An 18301-nucleotide genomic window follows, 5' to 3' on the forward strand; every position below is an offset into this window, starting at 1 on the left:
GGTGATGTACGGATTCCGGATACCGTTGAGATCGAACAACGAATACAATTCGCGTGGCTTACACATCGGTCGACCGTAATAAAGCATTATTTATAGCCGGTCGGTTCGGCCGCAACTATAAAAACTTCCGCATAAAGTTGTAGTTTACAGTCTGCTAAATGTAGCGCCGTGAAATGGCGGTACCGCGCCTAACGTTTTATGGGATGCAGGGGCCGTGCAACCCGCGAAACAACCTGCCCGAGATTAGGAGAAAGATTGCCAACAGCGAGGCGCCGCACCACTCAATACGACCAGCACTTTTGGTTGGCGTTTTACGACACGTCGTGATATACAGAAAGGGCACGATCCACTGGAAACTCCAGTATGCAATTCTCGTCGATGATGGTCGATTGTTAGAATCGATGAGCGTATCCATTGGTATGTTCGACGACATGGCTCGAATCGTTGGTATATAAAGGAACGCGACGATTATTCGTTCGATTCGGACCGGATTGTCTAGCGATTCGTGATTTGTGGTTGTGACGCTTAATGATCTTTATATCGCATACATAAATTACGTATTTCTGAAGCAGCACAACTGAAAGTTTTCCAGGAGAAGCGAGAAACTGTTTGGAAGACCGCAGAAAGATTAATTGCTCAATATGGAGTGTTTGGAAGATGAGAATTTTATAATTTAATCATAATGGAGCAAGTTAACCGAAACGAAACTCATTTTGCATCCAATTGACGCCACTCGGAGGAATCGTTGACAGACTATTTTCAGAACGTCTTCATCGAAATTCTTGACTGACATGTTTAATAATGCTAACGCGTTCGTATTATATCCACGCTTCCTCATTAACAAACATACTTGACGTCCCTCGCATTCCATTCGCATCGAATCGGCGAACATCGAAATGCTTTCAAATCACTGACGCCGCGTCATCGTGCATCGACCGTCGCGCTGCTAATGTTCAGCTCTCTCGATTTATAAAGCGTGATAATGCGGAGCTCCACCTTCTATCACTGTGGATAATAATTACAGCAACGTTGGAGCAAAGTTTTGCGATCCTCCAAGGAGATCGGCCTTACGTTATATTCGATAGTTTGACGTCAAATATTTCACTATGCTATAGATCATGATCGAAAAGATGTCCTTTTTCGCTCCATCTTCTTAAATTATGAATATTTCGTTCAAATGTTGTACTTTTACCGAGAAAAGAAAATAATATTTATTTCGAAAAACTTTATATTTGAAACGTCGTATAAGTCGATTAAATGTTCAGAAAAATATTTCTAGTTTGATTAACATCGATGAGTAAGGTAGACGATAACATTTCGAAAAAATATCGTCAATTCGAAACGATAATACCTGAGTTCTTCTTGAAGCAATTTCAACTTTTCAGCAGATTATCACTCGAGGTAGCTCAAGTCCGAGCTTCTCACGCTACAACGATTCTGACCCATAGATGCATCACTATGACGGTTTTATCTACGCATTTATTTGACAAACGACAGAGGTACGCTCCTGGTGGACAGGAATTTCATCGCGAACTATTTTCAACGAAAGTAAGAACTTCTCCTGACAGTTGTAGAAACAGTTTTCCTCCGGAACGATACAACCCGAATACAATTTGCGCTTATACATATTGCGACTAAACAATGGAGTTGCTCGTTAACAATAAGTGACACTACGAATTTTCAACGAATCGGTTCAAACTACTCGTTATAATTAAGTTTGAAAGCTCTGTTGTCAATTCGTCGACAGTAGACTAATTTGCGAGACAAAGAGAGTACCGTTCCAACTGGAAAAAAAGCTCGGCCTGTTTTCCTACCGGAGTCGTTCGAATCCGTTCGATGGTGTCATTACCAAATTACCAAACACACCTGCTAAACAAGCGTTGACCAAAAGTATTGGCGAACCTAGCTCGGCTCGTTTAATAGAATTTCCGTTTTCAAAGAGCGTTAATTAAGCCAACGCGCGTCGCGATAATTAAACGCATCGTGTACGGAAAAAAGCAATAAACGACGAACGGACGAATCCGTGTCCGCGAATCAATAGGGAGAGAGAGAGAGAGAGAGAGCTTCTACGTTCCTCATTTACCATCGTTAATCGGGATATTAAAAATCCATCTATCCACTGTCTCTACGAATCTCACACCTCTCTACGCGTATACGTTCGATTAATCGCATTTCCAAGCATATTGTTATCGCACGTTAGGCGGCCTCGATCGACATGCTATCCGCCGTTTCTTCGTTTCAAAGGGAAACGAGCCGGACATACCATTCGTCGTTCGAACAAACGAACGATCCCAGAGCCACGTTGGAAATACGCGTGAGCGATGGCATCGACCATTTCATAGGACATGCCGTGGGTAATCCCCATTGCGAAACGATCTCGGCCACGAGCCGAGGAACGATCTTTTTATTTCTCGGTCGGTTTTACGGCGAGCTCCAGTTCCGCGTTTATCTCCTCCCCTCTACGTTCTTCGTTTCAGTTCCTTCCTCGAAACTGCAGGTCTTTCGCCTCCGTTCTTTGCAGCTTCCTGCAAGGCGGCGGGATTTATAACGGCGTCTTCGAGTTCTTCGCCTCGCCTCTATCCCCAGTTTTTATCGGTGGCCGCGAGATATCGTCGATGACGCGGGATCGTCGCGCCGTGTAACGATAGGAATTAAAGTCCGTATCCGTGAATATCAGATCGTCGGTAATGAGACCCGTGGAATTTCAACATTGCTGCGCGATTAACGTTGTTGCACGCTGCGAGGAGGATGAGCCGTGGCGAAGAACCTCGAGAGCCGGCAATTGTTGAAATTCACCTTCGCGCATGATAGCGCGGCTGTAATTCGTGAGTCGTATGGTAATGGGGGAGAAGATTTTTAACATAGTACTGGGATGACGATGGTGCGTTGCGAAGTACTTGACGCGATAGCTTTCGTTCTTTGTGATTCCATAGAGTAAACTAGGATTATTTGAGTTACCTAAGTTTCAACATCTTAAAATCCAATTTTGAATTTTGCATAAAGTAGAAAATTGCAAAATACAAGATGTCATTACAATGGTTCGGTTCAATTTAGTGTAAAAAATTCTATACTTTTGTACATTGATTTCACATTGCCGTACTTAATGGAAATCAATTATGTACGATGTGGTGGTTGTAAAACAATTTGGAAACGAGAATAACGAAGAATGGATTCGAAGTCTATCTTTCTACGGTTTATTGCAACTGACTCGAATGAGCACCGTTCCAACGAAGATTTGATAAATTTCTGCCGGATGATTAATCAGAATCCGCGTGGAAATTAGCGAAACGTTAGCCTTTCCCTTTTCAATGAATTCGTACAACAAATTATGAGACGACATTAGCAAGCTGAACGAAGGAAATGGCTGATGCAGCGTCGTAAACCAAGTATCGTTACCGTTATGTCGTATTATAGGCGACCCGATCGCTCCACAGTTATAAATTATAAAATTAATTAGAACACGCCACGAACAGTTTCTTGACACAAAATAATGCGGCGCTAATGACTTTGCATTAATTAAGCCGCCATGTATACCAGGAAATACTTTCTTGTACCAGTATGTATGTGTATACTAGCTACGTTAAATGGGTAATCCTGCGCATCGGGTTTTGCAATTTTAACAACGTCATCGAACTCGTCCTCTCGATGTAACATTCGCAAGATGCAAAATTACGTTATTATTTAACGTAGCAAGTTCTTTACATCCCTCGATATCTAAAACCTTCCATATACTTAAAAAACGAATTACAGAATTTTAGACTTTCACGACCCGGGATTATATACTATCGTTATGGTTTAAGCTTACCGATTGTAAATTATGCTCGATAAGAATAATAACATGACGTTTCAACATTGTTGATCGATAATTATGCTGATTTGTTTGCAGCTCAAACGACATACTGATAATTAAATTATCATAATATAGCTGCATCAAATTTAAAGCGATGGGGTCGGTGTTGCGAGCATTACCAAGATTAGGTGGCTGGGTTATGGCGAGTGGCCGAGAGGAACACAGACAGAGCCGGGCAGCACACGATATAATATGTAAGGGCCATTGACAACTGGCCCCTCTATCGAGCCGGTGTATCAGTGAATGAATAGGGCCTATTATGAAACGATGGAAGGTCGCATTGACCGCATGTATCCCGTTTCTGCGTTCGAGTGACCGGCCAGCATCACGGCGCAAAGTGATAGGCCGAATGACGAGGGGACGAGTGACCATCCCGAGACGGGAGAAGCCTGTGAAACGGATAGGCCTCGGACAGAACCGCGGCAGGGCCAAGGCAAACACAACGGCAGCGCTACGTGAACACCAGGGCGCATGCACCGCGCCACGAAAACCACTTTCCAATCGGTTTCCAGGATGTAATTACGAGCACGTTGCGGGCATGGTGGTGAAATTTGACAGGTAGTAAATATACGGACTTGATCCCTGATGGTAATAGCGCCGAGAGGAGCATCGACTCGCCTGATTGAATTCTCCGTTGTCCGCTGCCACCCTCGCCATCGCTCTCGGTGCCCACCGCACCCGCCAACGTCCCTCCGCAGGCCAAGCATCGACCATAACCACCATCGTTCTTCGGGAAAAAACAGCGCCGCCTGGATATGAAATCCTATCTAGGACGGAATGAAGCGACATCCAATGAAAATCCAGCTTCGGTGCTTTTTCGAAAAGAAAGCAAAAAAATCCCCCGGCGCTCTCAGCCTACAACCAATTGTAACCATAGATGACAGGGGTGACGCGGTCGGATACACGAGCTAATAAAGTTGCGACGTAGGTTTAGATATTTGGTTTGGTATACGTGAACGAGCCTGTGCGCGTGTTCGTTATGGCAGGATCCAATAAGGAGACCCCAAATTAAGCATAAAGTAGTTGGACTGATGCAGTTATAACATATTTAGAGCTGAATGAGGCAGTCTACTTTCTCTATAGGCAATAGTATCAAGTATAGCGTCATAGTATTCATCGCCATAAAGCTACCGCAAATTTTTGGAGAATGTAAAGACAAGATGATCCGTGTGGAGCAGAGGTGTTGTAGGACGCCAATATTGTCGCGGGATACGAATACACGTCCTGTTCTTGTTTTCCTTCCCCAGCTCTTCCTTTGCTCTGTTCTATGTAGTCGTCGGCGATGATCAGTCGAGGGTGAGACGGAGGAAAGTTGTCACGGTCCACGAGCGAAATACAAATATGTTTGGTGGTCCAGGATGGGGATCGAGGAACGTCGTTAGAGAACTTCCGTCAGGAAATGGGCTTCGAATTGCCAGTAAACAATTGAACGTTTAGTCGTAGTCCGTGGAAACGTTCCTTTGTATGCGACAGCCGTACATCTCCAGTGGCGAACGCTTGGCAGACGAAGTTCGGAAAGTCGTGGTCGAAGAAGCGAAACGAACGGTAAACGGAGAACGACAGCAGAGGAAAATTGAAAGGGAGAAGTGTGGCGAGGGGCAAATAATTCGATAGCGGAATATGTGTTAATGGCCAAAGCGAGGACAGAACAGCAGCGATAAATTTACTATGAAAACCGAATATCGACGATGGAAGCCGAACAAATTGACCGTTCAAGCGCATCAAAGCTATTCGAAAGTTCGGTTAACTTTTTTAATCCAACGTTATATCGACATTTCTCCCCTCGATGATTTTGCAACTTGAACTGGCTCGTTACACGTCGAGATCTATCGGCATGGATATTCGATATGAAACAATAACCAAAGCGTGTTTTATGCTGTGGAAAAAAGAGTCAAACAGCAGCGAAAACGAACGAAATTCAATTAAACGACAATGAAAGATGCAGTTTACCGGTAATATAGCCCGGCCACTGCGTCGAAAATCACCACCCTCTTACGGAACATTTTCCGAAACCCCATAGAGACACTTGGCCGCGGGACCGTTTGATGCCAGATGCTACCGTGGATATTGGATAAAAGTTCCTCGGTTCGCGGAGAAAATAATTTCACGAGGCCGGCCAGGACTGCTGCTGCCTCTTGCAGCCTCTCATCCCCCAGCTTCCTACTGGCCTAGGAACGCCTTTTCCTCCCCGGTGTTACGCCGAGAAAGAAACTTACCATCGCCTCCTTTTGGATTTTCTCGACTTGTCGTGTTTCTCTGTAGACAAAACGAGCGACGACGCCACCTGGCACTTAACATATATGGAAAAGTCCCATTCCCTAACTGCGCAAGGACGAAACTTCGCAGTCCGTTCTCGTCCCGACCGATTAAGAGGCGCAGAGGTATTCGCACCAAACGGTACCAAGTTTTCCCTTATCGGAATAAAGAACGTTGCCTAATATCAAAGGACGATCTATAGACAATAGAAATGCTCGACAATCGTCAGAGTTCAGAATGAATTTGCTCCTCTTTACAAAATACCCGCATTTATCGATCGTATATTTTAAATTTGAAACAAAATCGATTGGTATGTAGCCAAATAGATCGATTGGCTTTTTACTTAGCAGAGAGTTGATCAGCTTCCCGTAATTTCCATCGTCATCAAAAATGCCGAAAGCCACAAAGCCATCGTTTCGATTACAAATGGAACTTCATTGAATTCGATCGACAACAATTATCAGGGAGTAATATTCCATCGGGTTATCCGCAGTCAACTATCTGCCATCAAACTTTCATGACAAACGGACGACTCTTGAGTACGCAACTACGTTCAACTGTCTATCGCTAATCGATACAGTTAACCGTTTCACTCGACGACACAGAAATTCGGATTCCCGATTGTCTTCGTACAACGTCGACAGACACGATATACATATAGCAATAAGATATAGCGAAAGAGAGGTACAAATACATTCAGACCCGCGTTAGAAGTGTGATTATTAACTTAACGTTAGGCACGTACCACGTTAGCTACTTCTATCGACACAGCTACACCATTACTATTCGCAGTGGGAGATGATTTTGTCTCACCCCGCCACTTCGAACTACCAACCTCGCACCAACATCGAAGTTACGCGTGCCCGGCGCCGTATTCACTGTGTAAATACGACGTTAGGATACTACGTTATGACTTTCGAGTTCAGAAAATTAAGCGGAGAATCGAGACTGTACGAAACTAGTTCTGGGACCGCGGCTTTCGGGAGTGGCTGATGTTGCGGATATTAAGAGCTGATCAAACGGTGCCTCGGTTCCGGATACCGTTTCGAGTTCCTGTTGTATCCGACCCAAGAACACGGACGAAATGTGATTTTATTGTTACGCTTCGCCCCGAACTTCTAGAGCACCCTCCTACGGTTGTAATTGTGGTTAAACTCGCGAACGTTTCGGTGAATGGAATAGAAGGGGTCGGAGGGTGGACTTTGAGCGAGCCCAGAACCCTCTATTCAGCACGGTAGGATAAATTTAATATCGATGGAGAATTATGGGCAAATTATAAGAGCCTAATGGTACAGACAACTGAATAGACTTGAAATCGTGGTCTCGAACAACGAGATCCGCGCGTTGCCACGCGACAATCGTCTCGATAGAGGCGACGGCTAATCGAATCTCCGTGGAACTAGGAGAGTACGACTCGAAGAGCAACCTCCCCTCTCTGCTCTATTTGAAACTCTACTCCGCTATTTGCTCAATACAGTCGTCTTCTCATTGATAAGCCGATAGGCGAGCCGTTCAGCGGATGAAAGGGCAATAAGGACGGAAATATAGATAGTGTAGGGTAGGATCGGAATGAAACAGCGTTATATGACCTCTGCTTGGCGCGAAATCGTCCAGGCGTAAAACACAAGGGATGGCTGTTGTAGATGCGGAAGCTTGTCAGGCTTCTCATTGAATCGCTGCTACCTTGCGTAACTTCTTCTCCTTCGGAGACGTTTAATTAGTTTCGTCAATATTAAAAGCGAAAGGAAGGGAGGGAATAAATCAATGGGTGTCAGTGTCGTAATAGTACCAGCTGACGTCGAAGACCTGATCTCTTCCGATCAGACGATTCTCGAAGGACTTTCTTGTTCTTTGTCTATTTATTTAATTGTTTCTCTTTTTAGTTTAATTGGCTCACTGTCTCCTTCTTTGCTTTTATACTCGTCCAATTATCCATTCATTCGTCTGTACAGATATTTCCAGAGTTACCTGCTCTTTCATCTGACTGTTAATTGGTCTCTCTAGTGAGCCGAACTCAATAAGTATGATAGCTGCTAGAGCTACCTTCTCTGTTTATAACGATCATTCTTCTATCGGTACTAGCAATTTCTGCTAATTGAAGAATTAATATAGATTGTAATTTTTCTTCTCGTAATCGAGCAACATTTCAATCCTATATAATTAGAAAACGGAGCGACGATATCAAAGATAATCGTGTGATCGGATAAAGCAAGAAATAGTTTATCTCTGTTTTCATTGTTGCGTAACGAGCGGTGAAACAAACAATGAATCATGCGGAAACATTGAAAGATCATCGCCTTGAACGAGCTCGTAAAACGCCGACGAAAATAAACGGATAGAGAAAGCGGCTATTCGATGCAGACAGCGCGTCTACCGGCGTGTCTGACCACTAAATTCGTAACTACTGACGCGCATACGATTCAACATGTCTGACCGATTTTCGCTGTCTCCACTAGCTGCTACCGGATCGGTGTCGCGAATAGGTTGATGGTGGCGTAACAACCGTTCGAATTAGGCCATTGTAACGAGGTCCATCCGGGGAATTAATTAATACGCGAGTCATCGATGACGCGACCGTCCGATTATTGGCCGACGCGCGGTCCTCCATTATTCGACGCGCGATCAACTCGCCGGAGAACTCGCGTTGCGGCGTCGTTAACGATGTTGAGCGATTCGATAAATGTTTGCCCGCACTCGGGACGCTCTATAGACGTCCATGTTTGAAAGGACTCCTGAAATTGCGGTAAATTACCGACCACCTAGCCTCACGATTGTCCCGCTCGGATTTGTTTGAAGTCTGGTTTGATACGTGCTGGGAATCGGTTGATAGATTTCCCAAGCTTATTGTACGTTAGCCGCGACGTATTCTAGTGCGCGGCTCGAGGATCCAAAATTAATGATAACGTTACGAAAATTCGTAGACAATGTCGGTTTATAATGACGCTTTTCGATAGATAAACAGCAGAAATGGCGAATATCGTCCTATTTGGATAATTTCCAGATTCTAAATTAGATACTCGTGTAATTGTATCGACCAAGAATCAACTAAAAATTCAGTTTCGATTAAGAGAAATTGATGAAACGAATTAAATTCGCTTTTGTATAAAAGCTGTCCGCGATTTTTTCGAAGTTTATCGCTAAAGAGACCAGAGGGCGCCATAAATTAGAGAATAGGATGAAAAGAAACCGCGAAAAAATATTAGTAAGCAAGAGAACTGAAAGATAATCACGTGTGTATACACGTATAATGCTATAATTAGATAGAACGACGTGTTCATTAATCAAACACAGATAAAGGATGACTTGGTCGGCGATCAAACTGTAAATCCGGCGGCGAACAATAACAAAAGAATTTAATTTCATCGTCCGTGACAAAAGGAAGCGACTACCGACGTTATTTACCCACCGTCGGAAATGCGCAGTAAGTAGCGATACATTATCCTTAAATGCGGCGAATTTGTTCCTTCATAGCCTGAAATCTATTTCACCGTAGTGTCGCGACGATTCCCCTGGCAAACGTACAATCCTGATAACGTCCTCTTAAATTATGTTAAATTTCTCACTTTATAGACTCGCGATCCTAGTTGTTTCTTCCTTTTTAGTCAGATTTATGGAGTGATAATTTCCTTTTCCTCTTGCAAAATCATAGAAACCCTTGAAAATCTAAGTCACAATTTCTCATCTTGTTCAAAAGAGATTTTGAAAAAAATGATAGCTTACGCAATACAATTGTTTCTCTACGGCTGTTACACATCTCAAAACGATAAATTCATACGCATACCGCGCAGACAGTAATTTCTTTTCGTTTTCGCGAAGAGGAGCGTGTTGACACGAAGCAAGATCGACCCGGTTACCTGTAACACGCAAATTTCAACAACTCCGACGGAAATTGAATAATAGCGAGCCGACGACACAATTACGGTGAAACCATCGCGATGATTTCAATATCATAAATGGGACCGGTTTCGTGTTGGCCGGGACAAATTTTTCCGCGCGACGGCTGCCACTTTCGAAATTGACTCGCTTTTTTCTCCGACCTCTTCTGAACAGGATATTAGAAGTTCGACCTCGTTACATTTCACGCTGACACCGAGAGCTCGATCGACCACACTCTACCCTCCATTTCGTCCAGCTTTTTGCTTTTCTTCTCCCCTCCCTCTTCTTCTTTTTTTTTTTGTCTCTCGCACTACTTACTGATAGGTGTGTTTTGAGAGAAAACGTTGTGGCAATGGCTTATTTCGATCGTCACCAACTGCGTCAATCAAGAACGCCTCGAATGAAATTGAAAGGATTCGAAGGTGGTCGATGTTATGCGTGAGAGTTCCATTCAGAGATTCCGTAAGTAGATGACTGGAGCAAGAAATATTACGAAAAAGAATTCGAAACGTAGTTAAATTGTTCAGAATTGATCCACAGAGTGATTTAATACTCGTAAGCTTGACAATTCTACAATGGCTGAAAGCCGATTCTTCGATCGTTCAAAGATTCTACGCTTCTACTTCAAACGGCTCTTTACAATCGCAGGCGTCTCGCCCATGGAAATTAGTAGATTCGTTGGAACCGGTCGCGCCTTTTTTTTTTTGTCGCAGACTGCCAGACGGAAACATTTTTCTTCCTTTCGGATCATCGACAGACACGAATGCTGGAGACATGCCGTTGTCGATGGCAGATCCTTTTTCTTCCGAGTGCTCGGCGCGATTTTCAAGAGGGAATCGGTTTCATCGGATGCAGATTTAATGCCGTGCACGACGGAAAACTGATAGGTACCCATTGAATATCGGGCTTATATCGGTGGACGCCGATACTTTATACGGCGTTATTGAAATATCGTCGCGAGGAGAATTATTGCTACTCGCGTGCCGTATCTACCCCTCTGCCATTCGCCCTTCATCCCCGTCCGCCTCGTTTCATCTCTTCGCGTTCCAGTCGTTCGTTCTTTCTCTCTCGCTAATACCGAGCGTTCTGCGAATTCTTGGCGGGCATGAATACGTATAATGCCCGCAAAAAGGGGAGAGCAGTAAATTGTACGTGTCGTTACATTCGAGTTTCTGCTCGAGAGAGGAGGATTTGTTGCTGGCGCCTGGTGTGTTCCATCTCTCCCTTAACCTCTCTTTTCCTCCTTTCTTCATTTCCCTTCTCTCTCTTTTTTTTTTTAATGTTTTAATGAGACACATACACGGGTGAGAGGTTCCAGAAATTATGCACGTAAATCATGAAACGAGGGGTTTAAAACACGGAAACGGATGATTTCGAATAAACTTCACGCGATAACTCGCCTTTTGCTTTCCGTCCACTTTGTTATACGCACGCATACATACGTATATCCGTTTATTCGACTTGTTTGATGTTATTTTTGTCTCCTTTTTCTCCGTTTATATGATTAAAATGAATTGGATCTCGCTGCATGCAGTGCGATAATAATAGAAATAAATCTGTTTTTTCTTCTGTTATTTTTTTTTTTTTTTTTTTCATTTTCCGATTCACTCGAAGCATGACTGATTGCTCGTTGTCAGTGGATGGATCTCAATGGGATTCATTATTTTCAGAAAACTTCGGTTCTCGCGTCGTTCGTACGGTAGACTGGTTAAATCGGATATCCGATGAAAATCAGCAAACCAATTTACTCGGTATGCCCGAACGATCTTTCGGCTGATCAATCTGTTTCGGACACTCGAATTAGCCGTTTGCATGAATTAATTCACGCGCGCGTGAAGAGCTCCCTTCGTTTCATGGGCGCTCCACCGCCTCCACGTGTGACAAGTCCCGTTTTAAATATTCTTACGAAGCAACGAAAATTAAACACGAAATTAATCATTTTATAAAATGAAACCATTTATCCATTAATGTTAAAGCTATCGGCGTTTAATGTATATTTAGATGTATCATATTTTCAGAATTATAATTAAAACAGGTAATTAAAAGTGTTTTTATCCCGATGAAAGCCAACATTGATGTTTGTCAAATATACCTTGTCAAATATACCTCTATACCTTTAGTAATTAGAAAAACGAAAAATCTGAAACACGTCATTTTAAATTAAGAGATTAAAAACTGTCCTATGACAAATCCTATACTCGCGTGATTAGCCTTTTGTCAAAAGTTGCACGCGCTTTTGATTCCAGCCTGAACGTGATTCGGCGTATTTTCCACGCGACAAAGATTAATTAAATCGTCGAGGCTGATCCATGACATTGTCGTCGAGGTATAATCCAACGACTCGCTGCACGATAACAAGACACTGGCCAAATCCGCTTTGGAGAAAGCGGAACCAAGAAAATTAATGCGAACGGAGCGGTTCGAAACAGACGACGCATCGTTAGCGTGTCGCGGGGCGTTCAGTTATTCATAAAGTCGTTACTGGCCGGTCCGAAACAGTGGAACTTTCGAAACACATCCTCCCCTGGTAGCTCGCTCTATTATTATCTTATATATTATACTTCGCATATTTTATCATCATTTGGCGTGTGTACGTTGAAAATTTGCATATTCGGCCACGGTAACGCCTGTTTCGCTCGCTTTTATCGAGGTTCGCTCTTTTCGCGCCATACTGGAAAATGAATCTCGTCTGATCCGAGCGCGACACGCGCCGACTTAATGTTATTACGTCGCCGCGGTGTCGTTTAATCGCGTGTGAACTGCAGGTGGAAAGTGCCTCCTAAATGAAAGATTGTTCCCTGGAATTTTGTCGCTAAAATCGCTGCTCGGGAAAAATGGAACAGCCTCTAGTTATTTAAAGAACATTTTTTGAATACTGCAACGCGAGATAGCCGTAGATCAGGATAGCAATTGTTTCTATTTGTTGCTATCTTCGAACGAATTAATATTTGAATGATAGTTGATTGAATTCTTCTGATATTCATATTTCGAAACTTATGCCAAACGCATTACATTGTGCTAAATATACCTATAATAATGTCAGGTCAATAATTACTTTGTATTGCAATATGTTAAAGAACAAATTTTAGAAATTTAGAAAGTTTAAAAAACTGAGACAAAATCTGAATATCTTTTTTAGCTTTCAGGATTCCGTTTCGAAAATCAAATAAAATACCTTGAATAATCAAATAAAATATCTTGAGTGAATCTGTGCTTGAGTGTAAATACAGAGCAATAGCATTTTCCCAGGGCGATAGGGATTCGTCTGACAGCATTGTTCTACGTGCCACTCCATGAAACGTTCTTCTAATTTCAATGTTTATCATTGTTTATTTCGACGAAAGCTTTGTCGACTTCGGACCGTTAATTAGCAACTCGAATCTCAAGTCTCTAAAGCGGAATTTAGGTATAAATTCGGAAGTGGTATTATCTCGTAACAAAGGCACGTGCTCGGCATTGGAGCTTCCCGAGACAGCTACCTAGGAACAGTCGCAACTGCTATTCGTTCACTTGTTCGCGTGCATTCAATAAGCCAAAAGAATACTGCATTCCACATGGAAACTATGATGCGTACAATGGATCGCAGAAAATCTCTGTTTTCTTTGTAACTAAATAAACATTCCATAAAATTTGCTATGAATCATTAAACTATACCATTCATATATTAAAATAAAAATGTTACTTTCATGACTAATTTTTCCATTAATTCATTCGAGAAACGAAACAACCTACTAAAGACAAACCTTGGTCCTAATATTAAAATTTGAATTACGGTGAATTAACTTTTTAACTGTACGTTACGTGCAAGATACAAGACGCTTCTTTTATTAAAATTTCATAGATGGTACGAAAACATAGTACACAGAAGCGTGAATAGATGCTCCGAGAAGAACGAGTTACTAGAATAATATCAATTGCGTAGATTGATTCATTTTGTTATACGCTCATATCCTTCGCTCTCGTTGGATCCGTAGCTAGTTAGAGGCCTGTACCAGTCTGATTGCAGACAAGCACGTTGCATTCTAATGGGCAATACCTTCTTATCCTGCAACATACACAAAGCAAAGATCCGTTGCGCACGGCCATTTTTCCTCTTCCGTTTTATCTTGTTTAGTCTTTCGTAGCTAATTGTCTTATTAGGAAAAATTGAGACGATTGTCTGCTTTGCACGAAACAACGGTCTAACCACGAGTTAATCTTGCGGAGAAAAGTGGAGAACGAGGAACGGATGAGCAGAATGTAGTAACTGAAAAAGAGGAAAAAACTGCCTCCTCCATTTCTCCAGTTGTGTTCATAAAAATATAAATTTGGATAAACATCTACAGTTCGGCGATCACTTATGATTACAATCATTTAAGAATAGAAGCCGGAAGGCGATAAAATTTCGGCTTGTTATCTTCAATTTAATATCATCGTACGAAAGATAAGAATCGTCGTAATTCGTGGTGGAATAACAAAATTTCGGTAAGCTCTACATTGTCGAAGAACAAATCACTGGAACAGAACACTAGGCGACATCGGTGACAAAAGCTCAAGAGACAGAATATCAAGATAGCCTATAGTAATTTAAATACCGTTTTAAAATAAGAGGTCACCAAAAACCAGGACAAAATGGTTCCCTCCGTTTGGTATATATGACGTATGGTGGTTAATGGAAGCTCACAGGATGGCGGTTGTGGAAAAACGAGGGAAAGGGAAAAGAGAACAGCGAAGGGGTGAATAGAACGGAGATGGACGGTGGGACGATGAAGGGACGAAAGAGAAGACTCGATTACACGTCACCGACAGCCCAGAGCCTATTTGGTCGCAATCGGTTTTTCATTACCGAAAGCTTCATCGGCTTTATACCGAATTGTACATTCGGCAAACCCTCGTGAAACTCATCAAGATCGTACGTCCTTTTGGAACAGCGTTTCGTGACTTTCTGGCTGGCGCTGAACGAGTAGCTATTGTTTAGGTAACTCTGATAGAACTCGAATTCGAGACGCATCGAAATTCTTGGTACAATTGCTGACTCAATGGTTGTTTGAAAAAAAATATGCAGACGGAATTTTCAGAGTCTGTATCTCCTCCTTTCTCTTTTTACGTATTGTATCGTTTGAGGAAGATTAAAGAAATATTTGATCGGGGGAAGAAATTTTAGGAAAGATGTATGTATGTAAATGGAGTATTGAAGAGTATCTGGAATTCGATGATTTAAAAAATATTTGCAGCCTTTATTGTTACGATTTTCTGTACTATATGGACCACTTATATTAGGTAAATAAAGAAACCCGTAATATAAATCGTAACGTGGATGGAAATCATAAATAAATAAATTTCAATCTAAAATAAATAAATTGAAAGTACATCTTAGTAATTCATAAACTGGTTTCGTTTCAACATTTGAACGAATATTATTTTAACCAAAAACAATGTGCATGCTGCCATCTACTCTCGATAGAATGAGTCATTGCGAATTAACTATTCAAGAAGACTAATACAGATGGCGATGACATCATCTGAATGTTTGCAAGCGCAGTACGTCTCCTATACTCCTGTATTTAGTCAATGGTTTCACTTATGAATACTCAGCTGATTCGTTATTTGTTTCTCCTGTTTCGCACAATACAAAAATAAATTGATCGTGTAAAATATTATTTTAATATCTAACAATATAAATATTTCATATTTCATACAAAAAGAAGTTATTAATATATGTTTTACAATAACATGTAATAAACTGATAAAAAAAATTTTTTAAATATCATGTCCAGAGAATTACGAAAACACTAATGTAAGTAACAGATCAAAATTTGAGACAAAAAATATAAAAATATGTCGTCTTCGACTGAAAATGTTGCAATAAAGCAACCTATTAGGCGCTTGGAGATCCAAATTAATAACTTCAATGTGGCCATACCACATCATGTTAACTTATTAAAACGGCATAAAAGTAACATTGAAAAAGTAAGTATTAAATTAGGTTATCTTCTAAGTTTTCACGTAAGTTCACATAAATTCTTGTTGTTACAGTATCAAACACAACATGAGTGGGAAAAGATGCATAGAGAACACATAAATGTAGCTAGGATTATAAAACAGCTTAAAGAATTACTATATCAAATGGACACTTTAAGAGCTCATGTTCTTGATTCTGACATTAATCAGTTTGATAAATTAACTGGCAATGCCCGTACAAGTATTATGAATGCAGTCAGAGAATATATGGGTAAAATAGAATTATATCTGTATATCACTCACATTATCTGAAGTCACGGTTTGAAGACAATTTATATGCATTCGTAGAATTACAGCTGAATTTGCCCATGTCACAACCAGAGTCACCCAAAGAAGAAGATCAACCCAAAAGTCATCCACTTGACGACACATATATCCAGCTCCAGAAAGAACAGCAGGAGCTGCAGCATCAGGAGGCATGTCTGCATACTTGGAACACCTTGCAAGAAGATATACATCAACTTCATCAATTATTTCTTGACTTTAACAAAATTGTTGATGTAAATTTTTTAGTTTATTCAGACTTATCTTTTTGGCTATATTATGATTTTCTACTTATATAATTAGGACCAGAAGGAGCTAGTAAATGCAGTAGAAGACAACATAGAAGTAACAAATGTGAATGTAACGGAGGGTGAGAAATTCCTTCAAAAAGCTGCTAGGTACAAAGTTACTATGTACCCTTTAGCAGGAGCTGTAATTGGAACTTGTATTGGTGGACCGGTTGGTTTACTAGCTGGATTAAAAGTCGGTGGTCTAACTGCGTTAGGTTGTGGTATTTTAGGTGAGTTTCACTACCATTAAACACTCCTACAATCTGAATTCATAATATTACATTACTTATTATATATTCAGGATTTACTGGAGCATCCATAATAAAGAAAAAGGAGATAGAAATGCAAAAATCGAGATCAACAGAGGAGCATAGTTTAACTGAGCAAAAATCTGTGCAGAAATCAATATCTTTACCTGAGAATTTACAAGAAACTAAGAAGGAGTTGTGACATATGCCAAAATGTGATATTAGCGATAAGAGTAAAAGAAAGAATGCCTGCAGTGTCGTTTAATCTTAAAGCACTGATATTAACAATTCAATGTTTTTAAAGATTTAGGGATTCTTTATATTTATTCTGTATATAAAACAAGAATATTTTACAAATTATTATTATTAAGGATATTACGACTAGATATTTCTATAAAAATGACTTGTGACTTATGATAAATTTTTTTAACTGCAACATGTGACAAACCTATTAAGTTATGTATTTAAGAAAAACATTGAATATTAGTTATAAAATTTTCTGCTGGGACCAAATTTTATTATTAAAATTACTAAGGTCCTTAACAAAGATTTCTTTACTTTGCGAAAAGTAAATTTTTTTATACAATTGTATGAAACATCAACATATATATATAAGCATTATATACATATACATATATATATATATATATATATATATCGGGTTGCCATCGTCATAAGGGCCCGAGTCGTCATCGGAGGGAAGGTATTGGGCACACAATGATTCTTCACTGGAACTATGCATCTTTCTTGTACAATCGAAGTGTCTTTTATTAGCACAAGTATGGGTTTACAGAGTTAATAAGCAATCGCGGGGATTTGACACTGGTGACAATGGCCTAAGGTCCGATAACGAATCCGCGGTGAACGGGATAATAGATGTATGTTCTCACAAACTCTAAATCCGACTCTTGGTTAACAAAACGTGAAAAATTCGTAAAGACGTTATTCTTTCTCGCCGATGAGGTCGCACAAGAGAATGCCTTTCCGTCGCGATGATGCCACAGAGGAAAACTATGACGGGGTGTGTCTAAGGGCACGAGATCATCGGATTCGTGGAGCGATGCCTTTGTCCAGAAGGTGAGGGAAATTGACGTTGCTGTTAATTGGTCAATTTCCATATTGGTGGTTAGAAAAGGATGCTAGCCACCCTTGAGAGAGAGAGAGTTGCTAGCGAAAGCGTCGTACGTGAGAAAAGAAGATTTCTCATATCTCTCCGCAGTAGGTGACAAATTGAGAGGCTGCGAAGACTAAGACTGTTTGTCAGTTTGACGAACCTCGGCTAAATAAATTCTAAGATTTATAGCGGGTCCTTAGGCTAGCTGAATATGTACTGTGGAGATGCATCGACATCTGGTAATCATTTTGTTCAAAGGATGCGGTCTTTGTGTAGCAAGCCACGGGACAGAATCCGTTGGAGTGTTTACTGCCGCGTGCCGCCGCTTTGTTTAGGTAAACGTTTATCCCTTGACCGCGGCTACGTTGGCGACTGATTGTCGCCTCGGGCCCAAGCTCATTGT

General features: G+C 41.2%; 1 protein-coding gene across 2 annotated transcripts; it reads left to right on the forward strand.

The window, feature by feature from the left end:
• Positions 1-15522: 15522 nt before the first annotated feature.
• Positions 15523-17205, forward strand: LOC122569119 (syntaxin-17). Of its 2 annotated transcripts, none has more exons than XM_043729660.1 (5): positions 15523-15931; positions 15998-16193; positions 16271-16398; positions 16550-16766; positions 16838-17205. In XM_043729660.1, the coding sequence occupies exons 1-5, from the start codon at positions 15800-15802 to the stop codon at positions 16984-16986; spliced, it is 822 nt and encodes a 273-aa protein (XP_043585595.1). In that variant the 5' UTR covers positions 15523-15799; the 3' UTR covers positions 16987-17205. The 2 variants fall into 2 exon arrangements, with proteins under 2 accessions (XP_043585595.1, XP_043585594.1); XM_043729659.1 differs by having other exon boundaries at positions 15525-15931; positions 16271-16482.
• The last annotated feature ends 1096 nt before the right edge of the window (positions 17206-18301 follow it).

The sequence above is a fragment of the Bombus pyrosoma genome, linkage group LG7 (assembly GCF_014825855.1).
Source record: "Bombus pyrosoma isolate SC7728 linkage group LG7, ASM1482585v1, whole genome shotgun sequence".
NCBI lineage: Eukaryota > Metazoa > Arthropoda > Insecta > Hymenoptera > Apidae > Bombus > Bombus pyrosoma.